The sequence below is a fragment of the Oryx dammah genome, unplaced genomic scaffold (genome assembly GCF_014754425.2).
Source record: "Oryx dammah isolate SB20612 unplaced genomic scaffold, SCBI_Odam_1.1 HiC_scaffold_2, whole genome shotgun sequence".
NCBI lineage: Eukaryota > Metazoa > Chordata > Mammalia > Artiodactyla > Bovidae > Oryx > Oryx dammah.
In genome coordinates, this window is record NW_024070186.1 from 198,191,254 (window position 1) to 198,200,693 (window position 9,440).

At 70.8% G+C, this 9,440-nt stretch overlaps 1 protein-coding gene across 2 annotated transcripts in view; it reads left to right on the forward strand.

Annotated features, from left to right (window-relative positions):
- MICALL2 (MICAL like 2) overlaps positions 1 to 9,211 on the forward strand; it is a 19,162-nt gene extending 9,951 nt beyond the window's left edge. Inside the window, exons 4-17 of one of the 2 annotated variants that reach the window (XM_040231823.1) lie at positions 501 to 679; positions 1,281 to 1,393; positions 1,674 to 2,417; positions 3,813 to 4,072; positions 4,839 to 4,929; positions 5,475 to 5,635; positions 5,980 to 6,135; positions 6,706 to 6,770; positions 6,857 to 6,977; positions 7,104 to 7,194; positions 7,401 to 7,474; positions 8,008 to 8,122; positions 8,514 to 8,560; positions 9,017 to 9,211. In XM_040231823.1, the coding sequence (XP_040087757.1) occupies positions 501 to 679; positions 1,281 to 1,393; positions 1,674 to 2,417; positions 3,813 to 4,072; positions 4,839 to 4,929; positions 5,475 to 5,635; positions 5,980 to 6,135; positions 6,706 to 6,770; positions 6,857 to 6,977; positions 7,104 to 7,194; positions 7,401 to 7,474; positions 8,008 to 8,122; positions 8,514 to 8,560; positions 9,017 to 9,111 (2,312 nt within the window). In that variant the 3' untranslated portion in view covers positions 9,112 to 9,211. The remainder of the gene's footprint in view (positions 1 to 500; positions 680 to 1,280; positions 1,394 to 1,673; positions 2,418 to 3,812; positions 4,073 to 4,838; positions 4,930 to 5,474; positions 5,636 to 5,979; positions 6,136 to 6,705; positions 6,771 to 6,856; positions 6,978 to 7,103; positions 7,195 to 7,400; positions 7,475 to 8,007; positions 8,123 to 8,513; positions 8,561 to 9,016) is intronic. The other variant, XM_040231832.1, reaches the window with a different exon arrangement.
- The last annotated feature ends 229 nt before the right edge of the window (positions 9,212 to 9,440 follow it).

Here is a 9,440-nt window from a genome sequence, read left to right on the forward strand (position 1 = left end):
GCTGGGAGCAGGCTGGGCAGGGGGTCAGCTGGCCCCGCAGGGCGCAGCTGGGAGCAGGCTGGGCAGGGGAGGGGCTGGCGGGGAAGATGCCAGTCCAGCTGCTTTGTGCAGCAGTGCCCCCCACCTCCCACCACGCCTCGCCTCACCCGGCTCAGAAATCCCCGGATCACTCTGGGCTCAGGGCCAGCCTGCCCTAGAGCCCCATTCAGTGGGGGAACAGAAAGTCCCTATTCCCTGCCCACAGAGCAGGGCTCTCTGGGAGGGGAGGGGAGCGGGCAGGGGAGGGGATGGGGGGAGGGCAGGGGAGGGGGGCAGGCCAGGCCCTGTTTCGAGTAGAAGTGGTTGGGGCCACGCCCCCCAGCCCCTGCCCACACTCCCCCACCCCGGCTCCCACGCTGGTACTGGCACCTCCAGGGAACCCACACTGGGTGAGGAGGGGGAGGCTGGACTCTCGGAACCAGCATGTGGGCCCTGGGCCCTGACCCCGCGTCTCATGCCAGCTGAGCGCACGGCCGGTGTCAAAAGGCCGCCGTCCGATGCCAGTGAGGAGCCGTCTGGAAAGAAGGCCCCGTCCCAGCCCGCACCCGGCCCGGCCCGGGGACAGCCACTGTCTCCAGTGAGCACAAACCACACGGTCCAGCGGAGGGATGGGGGCACGGAGGGTCCCCTGCAGAAGGCTGTAAGTGCCCAGCCCCTCGCTGTGGTTCACGGGTTCTCTGTCAGCTTTCCCCGAGCACGGCTCTGGGCCCTGAGTGTGCCCAGGATGGGGAGTCCCCTCAGGACCCAGACGTGGCCCCAGCTGCCCCCTAGACTGGCCCCCCAAGCTCCTTCAACGCTGTGTGATGGTGGGGGTGTGACGCCCACCGTACGGACGGGTGCATGGAGGCCAGGGAGGCCCTGCAGGCAGCTGCTTCACCTCAGCCCCTCCCCCGCCTGGTGGGCCTGGAGGACGCGCAGTGTGTCCTTTGCTCCCAGGCCAGCCCTGCAAGCTGAGCTGGACACAGGATGGGGTATGGCGGTCACTCCAGGCTTCCCCGCCTGGGGCGCTGGAATTGGGTGGGATTTCTGCACGTTGGGGTGGGAACGGCAGGGGTTGGAACCTGTCCTGGTCCTCGGGGTCCCCCAGCATCAGCCCCCAGCCTCCCTCCCCTTGGCCCAGGCTGGAGACCCTGCACTGAGTCCGGGCGTGAGCCTCCTCCGGGGCCTCTTCCCGCCCCTGGACAGCTGCGCGGGCCGGGGGTGGGGGTGGGGCAGGCAGCTCAGCGTTGCCCGCCCCCCAGGGCCCGGCCGCGGGGGGCTCCCTCCCCAGCAGCTGCGGCGTCTGTGGGCAGCACGTGCACCTCATGCAGCGCCACCTGGCGGACGGGAGGCTGTACCACCGCGGCTGCTTCAGGTGGGTGTGTGCGCGTGTGTGCGTGTGTGTGCGGCCCTGTGTGCGTGTGCGTGCACTCGCGTGTGCATCTGTGTGCGTGCTGATGGGTATGGGCCCTTCCCAGGGTGTCCGCACCCCTAATGAGGGCCTTGGGCAAGACTGCCTCACAATGATTGGGGGATGGGGTGTTTGTTGAGTGACTCGCCAGCCCCACGAGGGGACACGGGACGCACATGCGTGTGCTCTGGGAGGAAGGAATGAACACGCATGTGGCTGGAGCCTTCCCCACCCCACCCCCCAGGTGTAAGCAGTGCTCCAGCACGCTGCACTCGGGGGCCTACAGGGCCACAGGAGAGCCCGGCGTCTTCGTCTGCTCCAGCCATCACCCCGAAACCACCTCTGCCAGCCCCACGTTGCCCAGCCTGGCCTCCAAGCGGCCTGGAGCCATGTCCATGGACTCGGAGACCCCTGGAGGCCTGAGGAAGACGCGGGAGGCGAGCGGACAGAGAGACGCGGGGCCAAAGGCCAGGCTGCCCGGCTGGGACCCCGTGGCGGGCAGCGCGTCTGCCAGAGGTTCTGCTCCAGCTTCAGCCGACCCGCCGGCCCCCGTTTCATCCCGAGTCCCCGCGGGGAGCTCAGCTGCGCCCAGGCTCATGGCAGGCCCCGCAGAGGGTGAAGCCAGAACTCATGTGACCAGCAGCTCCCTGACGGTATGGCCGTCGCCAGCAGGCAGACCCCGGCCCACCGGGACCCCGTGTGCCCCGGACCCTTGCCCGGCCACACCACAAGGCTGGGCCACACCCCGAGTCACAGCCCCCCAGACCAAACTCAGTTCTAGGCCGGCGTCTCCAGTGCCAGCAAGCACCCCGGCCTGGACCCCGTCATCCTCTAAGACCCAGCAGGCTCGGGAGCGGTTCTTCCAGACCCCCGGAGCTGCCCCCGGCCCTGGTCCGGCTGCTGCAGATGCGCCCTCCAGGGACGGCCGCAGGGAGCAGGCGCTGAGCTTCCTCCGCAAGGCTATCCCGGAGCTCGGGGCGCCCGGCAGGTGGGTGCAGGAGGGGCCTGGGGCCCGGTAGGGTCGGGGCGGGTGGGGAGGCGCTCGGGGCTTCGGACCTGCCTGGTGTGTGGCACCGGGGCTGCCCATCCCTGGCCTGTTTCCCGACCGGGGGCTGTGGGGACTGAGGAGGGCCTGGTGGCCTTAGGTGGGGGCCACAGCTGTCCCTGTACAGCTAGCCGTGTGTGTGCGGGGGCCCTGCCCACGCTCAGTCCACGTGAGCACGCTGTGCACAGATGAGGGGCCGGGGCCACGGGTGGCCTGAGCGTCGGCGGGGCTGAGCACGGCCCAGCGTCTTCAGCGCGCGTCTTCAGCGCGCGGGACCCAGGCCCGCGGGGTGGTGGGTAGAGGCGGGTCTCCGCGCTCATCCTGGGGCTGCTGGACAAGCGGGGGGCTGGGTGGCTGCAACTGCAGGCGTTGTTCCTTCACAGAGCTGGAGGCCCCGGGTCCGAGCGCCAGAGGTGGGCAGGGTCGCACCTCAACGCAGGCTCGCAGGGGCTCTCGCCTCGTCCGGCTCTTGGGGGCGTCCGTGGCCCCGGCTCGTCTCTGCCGTCTTCACGGGCTCCTGTCTGTCCATCTGTCCTCTCCTCCTCTCCTTTCCCTCTTGTCTTTGATGTCAGGGCCCCCCCGGCCCCGATCCAGGATGAGCAAGTCGTAACTTGATCTCACCTGCAAAGAGCTTGTTTCCAAATAAGGTCACGCCCTGAACCCCTGGGGGGACGAGGGGGGTCACCGTGGCGCCAGTACACTGGAGGGTCCACGCCAGGCCGGCGACAAGGCTGCAGCCACTGCACAGAGCTGCCCCTCCCATCGGAGGCGCTGCTGGCTCGGAGCTGCTGACGCCGGCGAGTGCCAGGGCCTCCCAGGGCGGGCACGGGCAGGCAGACCCCCTGCCACTGCAGCACTGAGGGGGTGTCCAGAGCTCTCGGAGGCTGAGGCTGTGTGAGCGCTCCCGGGGGGCTCCCTGTGGGGAGCCCAGTCTGGGGGGGCCGGGGGAGAGAACTGGTTTGCCTGAGGGGCCCGGGGCCCCAGTTCCTGCGCGAGTGCGGCCCCAGGGACGCGGTGGCTGTGGGCAGGCCTCATGCGTGTCGCTCAGGACGGAGCGTAGACTCTGCCATGCAGTCCGGCTGCTCCGGGCGGGCCGGGGGGTCAGGGAGGGAGGTCTGGGTGCTGCCCACGCCCTGCGTGTGGTGCCTCGGGGGTGTTTAGTGCCAGCCAACCCCCGAGCTCACAGGAGGGAGTGCCAGGGCCAAACAGGATGCCCACACCCACGGCGGCCCTCAGGAGGGTGGGCCTTGGGAAGCGTCTCAGGGAGACCAGGGGCTGCTTACTGCCTGGGGGTCGAGGGGGCTCCCACCCCTGCTGACACCTGTGCTCCCCCCACAGGGCCCCCACCGCCGCCACCCCTGCTCCCAGCTCCCATCCCAGATCTGGGGGGCCCGGAGCCAGTCCACCAGCCAGGGCATCACAGCCCGCGTCCCCACAGACCCTCAGCTCCCCTACGAGGACGGGGCCTCCCGCCGCCTCGGGTGTGGGCAGCGCCTCATGGGCATCCCAGGAGGCCAAGAAGGGCCCGGCTGCCTCCTCAGGGGCCGTCGGGGCCGGCGCTGGCTCCAGGCTGAAGCCGGAGGCCCCGCTGGCCAAAGGTAAGAGCCCCGACTGTGGGCGGGGCACGGGCCGGGCTGTGGGGGTGGCGGGGTCCCCGGGGTCCCCGCGCCCAGCCTGCTGCTGTGTTGTGGCCGCTGTTCCCAGCCCGTGGTCCTGTTTCACAGCCCGGCTCCTGGGGCCCGGCTCGGGGGCTGTCACCCCCTGGCCCAGCCCCACAGCCCCGCCGCCCCATAGTGACGGCACCCTGGCAGGGTCCCCCTCCCGTGGGGTGCGCACCCCCGCTCCGTCCCCCTCCTGGGGGGTGTGCACCCCCGGTCCATGCATCCCTCGTCACTGCCTGGAACTGGCCTCGGGGCCTGCTCTCCGAAGGCCCTGATGCCCCCGACTGCCCTGGCCTTGTGCTCCAGGACTGCACACTCGGCTTTTTCGTGGCACCGGGGCTGCACCTGAGGGCACCCGTGGGGTCACTGGGCAGATCAGAGAATGCAGGATCCAAAGCATTCTTCCCACTCTTTTGTGGCTGAGTTCCCAGCTGGAAGGCCACTCTGCCCAGAGCCAAGGAGGCCTGCAGACAGTCACCCCACACCTGCACAGAGGCCCCGGGGCTCATGCCCCCTGTTTGGCAGCAAGAGAAGTGGGCAGGGACCCCCCAGGCACACAGCACAGGGGGGCATCCTTCCCAGGAGCTCCCACAGGGAGCGCCCCTTCCCAGGGGCCAGGCTGGCCGCGGGAGCGCCCGAAGTGGGGGCGGTGGGAGGAGCAGGAAGGGCGGCCTTTCCCAGCAGACCGCTTGCTCCCACCCAGGCCCGGGCGCCAGCCCCCAGGGTAGCCCAGAGGACCAGCCGGCGGGGTGGAGAGCCCGCCTGAAGCCCGTGGAGAAGAGCCCTGCGGACAGGTGCATGAAGTGGGCCCCCAGGGCGCCGAGCCTCCCCCGCCTGCGGCCAGGGTGGGCACCGGGCAGGCATCCAGCAGGCACTTCTCACAGGCAGGCCACACGGCGGCCTGTGCGGGTCAGCTGTGAAAGCAGGAGCCTGCGGGGACAGGCCATGTGCCCTCGGGCCACTGGACTCGGGGGGTCAGGCGGCTCCAGGGAGGGTCCACCAGGACCCGCGGATCCTCACTGAACCAGCCTGGAGGCCCCGGGGAATGAGAGCACCTGAAGTGCGTCCCCCCAGGGCTGACCCAGGACCCCCACTCCCTGCAGGCTTGGCAGAGAGAGGGGCGGGGAGGGGGAGGGCCGCTGCAGGTCCGCGGGGCGGGGCGGCCTCCCTGTGAGCCGCAGGGGACCCGTCCTCATACACGCTCCGGGCACCTGAGCGCACGCGTCTGTGCTCCAGGTGAGGCCGTCAGGGCCGAGAGCTGCATGCGTACCCCAGGCTGGTCTGCACAGGGTGCAGGGAGGCCTGTCTCCCTCCGCTGACCTCCTGCCTCTCTGCCCAGGGCCCCGGAGCCGAAGGAAACTCAGGTCCTGGGAGAGCTGAAGGCAGGTGATGCAGCCGGGAAGGCGTCCGGGAGCTCCAAGGGGGGCATCCGCATCACGCTGACCTCTGTGCGGGTGGACAGAACGCCGGGCGCAGCCGGCCCCGGGGCCAGCCTCCCAGGTACTGCCGGCCAGAGGCCCCTAACCCTCCTCCGCAGGCAGCCCTGGTCTAGCGGGCCCTTTCCTCGGGAGCAGAGCAGCCTGTGGTCCTGGCGGGCGGGCACGCGTGTGTGAGGCGTGACTGTGCGTGTCTGCTCCCAGCCACGCTCTGCTGCCCAAGCTGGTCCCCTGTGTGCTCAAGGGCCAGCCTTCTGTTCCCTTCCCCTCCTGTGGATGTGGCCAGCCGGGCAGATGTGGATCGTGGCCTGACACCCGTGTGGGCACCCCTCCAAGGGGCCCAGCTCAGGAAGGCAGGAGGGGGAGGGCCTGGGCCTACTGGCCTGACACTTGGCTCGTCCCCACCGCGGGCAGCCGCGTCTGCGTCTGCATCCCCTCTCAGGAAGCTGGCCATCCCAGCCAGCCTGGATGTTTCTGGCGACTGGCTGCAGCTTGAACCGTCGAGGAAGGAAGGCCCTGCCCGGAGCCAGGAGGAGGAGAAAGGTCCTCCGCAAGGCAAACCAGGTGAGTCCAGGGCATACCGCCTTCCTGCTTGGGGCCCTTTGGAGAACATGCCCCATGGGGCTTTGGAGGATGTGTAAGAGCTCATGAAGCCTAGAATGGAGGAAGACAAGCCTCCAGTGCCAGCAGAGGCGAGCACAGCTGGACGTGCCTGGGCTCTGTGTGTCTGAGGTGGGGCTGGAGGTCTGGAGGGTCTGGGCTGGGCCCCAAGTCCTTCCCACGTGAAGGGACAGCAGGACGGGATCGAGGCTCTGCCTGCCTCCTGGAGCCTGAGTCACCCTGGCAGCGATGGGGCGTCTGCTCCCGGCGTCTTGTGGGAAGGGTGACGGGGGTGCTGGCAGGGTGTCCTTGCTGCCGACCTGGAGGACGGCAGGGCCCGAATGAGCACGGGGTCTCCTGGGATGTGTCTGCCAGCTTGCACTCTTCGGGCACCAGCAGGGGCTGCTGGGCATGGCAGGCACACCGGGCTGCCAGGGCGTCCCGGGAGGCAGGGCTGGGTGGCCCCCACTGCAGACCGCGTCTGGGTCACGCTGGGCCTGGTGCCTGAAGAGGCTTGTGTTGCTCCTTCCCCAGGGAGGCCGCCAGGCCCCGCCGATGTAGCCGCTCTGCCTGCCAAGTCGGCAACCTCCCCAGTCAGGGTGAGTGGGCTGGGGTAGGGGTGGGTGAGCAGCTCAGCCCCGGGGCCCGCGGCCGCCCCCACCTCTCACCACCTGCTCATCCCCAGCTGCGCCCCGACTACATGCCACCTGAGATCGAGCGGCAAGTACAGGCCATTGAGGGGCAGCTGGATGCCCTGGAGCTCCGGGGTGTGGAGCTGGAGAAGCGTCTGCGAGCGGCCGAGGGGGGTGAGCGCCCCCCACACCCCGAGTCGGGCCCCCCCCGCCCCCGCCACCCAGCACCCTGACCTGGCCTTGGCCAGTGTGGCCCTGGGCCCCTTGGCCCGCCCACGCCCAGCCCACTCCTCTCCGTAGATGACTCGGAGGATGCCCTCATGGTGGACTGGTTCCGACTCGTCCACGAGAAGCAGCTGCTGTTGAGGCTGGAGTCGGAACTGATGTACAAGTGAGTGTCTGGCCGTGGCCCCCTGGAGGGGCCTTCTCCGTGCATGTACACGGGCGTCCACACAGGTGTGCCCATGGGTGTGCTGACGGGTATGCCCGTGGGCGTGCTCACAGGTGTGCTTGCGGGCGTGCTCACATGTGTGCTTGCGGGCGTGCTCGTGGGAGTGCTGGCAGGCGGCCGGGCTCACAGCCACGCCCTCTCCGCAGGGCCAGGGACCAGCGCCTGGAGGAGCGGCAGCTGGGCCTCGAGGGGGAGCTGCGCCGGCTGATGGCCAAGCCGGGTGCGTCCAGCCAGCGGCGCGGGGCGGGGCTGCGGGGCTCGGGGGCGGGCTTCCCTGGGGCCCCCCGGCTGGCTGCCTGGCTGAGCCCCTCAGCCTCTCTCTGCCTGGGTTTCATTCCTGGAAAGTGGGGGCGATTCTAGCACCCTCTCCTTCGGTGGTGGTGAGGGTTGTGTGGGGCGTGCCGGGAGCAGCTGACGAGTCTCTTGGCGTCGTGGTTCCCGCGGCTGAGTGCTGGGCTGGGGCTCGGGTCCTGGCAGGCCCGCCCCCCGCCCTTGCCATCGTGCCAAGAGCCCGCCGTGTCTGGGACAGGCGGGCGGTGTTGTGTGCGTGGCTGTGACAGCCGGGAGGGGCCCGCAGCGCCCGCCTCCCGTTCAGGCGCTGTTCACTCGCTCCCTCAGCCAGCGCTGCCCCTCACGCCCCGGGGACCCCCCTTCTCCGCCGGGGGAGGAGCCTGACCCTTGGGGAGTGGGGGCGCTGCGTCCCTGAGCAGGGTGGGGACAACGGGGCTCCGCTGACGCCAGCCGTCTCCGCAGAGGGTCTGAAGTCCCCCCAGGACCGGCGGCGGGAGCAGGATCTGCTGGACCAGTACGTGGACACGGTCAACAACCGCAGCGACATCATCGACTTCCTGGATGAGGACCGGCTTAGGTGAGGGGGTCCAGGGGGGTCCAGGTGAGGAGGGTCCGGTGGTGGGGAGTCCGGGTGAGGGGCTTCCGGGGGGGGGAGTCCGGGTGAGGGGGGCTCAGGACCTCCCCTTCCGATGAGCCGGAGGAGACCCACCCTGGGCATTTCGCAGGTGGGGCCCGAGGCTGAGGGTGGGCCCTGCCAGGCAGCCCGGCTCCCAGGGTCTCCCCTAGTGAAGCCCCTGGTGCACCCCGGCCCTTCCGGTCCCGGGTCACTGTCCCGGGTCCTGCCGGGCCGAGAGGCGGGGACTTGCGCAGGGCGGGAGAGGGTGGTTCCGTGGTGTGGCCCGCGCGCGGGCGGTGAGAGGGCGCCCGCACCCCCGCCGCCACGTGCCCTCACGGCCGCTCCGTTTCAGGGAGCAGGAGGAGGACGAGGTGCTGCAGAGCATGATCCGGAAGCTGGGTGACTGGGGGCTCCGGCGCAGGGGGCGGGGCCCGTGGGGAGGGGCGGGGCCCGTGGGAGGGAGGCGGGCCGTGGGGGGGGCCTATGGGGGCGGGGCCCGCGGGGGCGGGGAGGGGCCTAGGTGTGGGGGCAGGGCCTGTGGGGGCGGGGCCTGTGGGAGGGAGGCGGAGGGGCAAGGGCCGGCCGGCCCGCGGGGCCGCAGAGGCGTGGGGTCCGGAAGGCTCACTGTGAGGGAGTGAGTACCCCGGGCTTGAGGGGCCCCTTGTTCGGGGCGAGGGGAGGCCTCGTCCCCCAGACGCGCCCAGCCCTGCGGGTGCTCTCCAGGCAGGCGCTCGGCTCGTCCCCCTGCAGAGGGCGGCGGGTGGGCTCTGCTGGGGCCCGGGAGGCCCCGCGGGTGGGAGGCCGTGGGGAGCCGGCCTCCAGGTGGGCGAGCGAGGCCCCTGTGTCCGCCCCCAGACCTGCAGAGGAGCGGCGAGGAGCAGAGGAAGAAGCCTAGGTTCCGCTTGTCCAGCATCTGGTCCCCCAAGAGCCGGAGCAGGACCCCCGAGTAGCCGCCTGGCGGCGCTGCAGAACCCTCGTTTGCGGGCGGGGTGGGACCCACGCTGCCCCACTGCGGGGTCCGGGGCGCTTCAATAAAGAAACTGACGCGTGGCCTGGGCTCCGTTTCCCGTCCGGCCCGAGCTCCTGGCAGCCCAGAGGTCTCAGCCACCCTCCACCTCTGCCGCCGCGTGGACAGGCCTGTGGCCTCGGGCGATCGCAGCCTCTCTGGGCCTGGCCTGGGCCCTCTGGGATGGCCCTGCTGGCTGCTTCCTGGCCAGGCCGCGCGGACAGGCTAGATGTGAGCCTTCAGGAGCCAGGGCAGGGCGGGATCTCTGCAAAC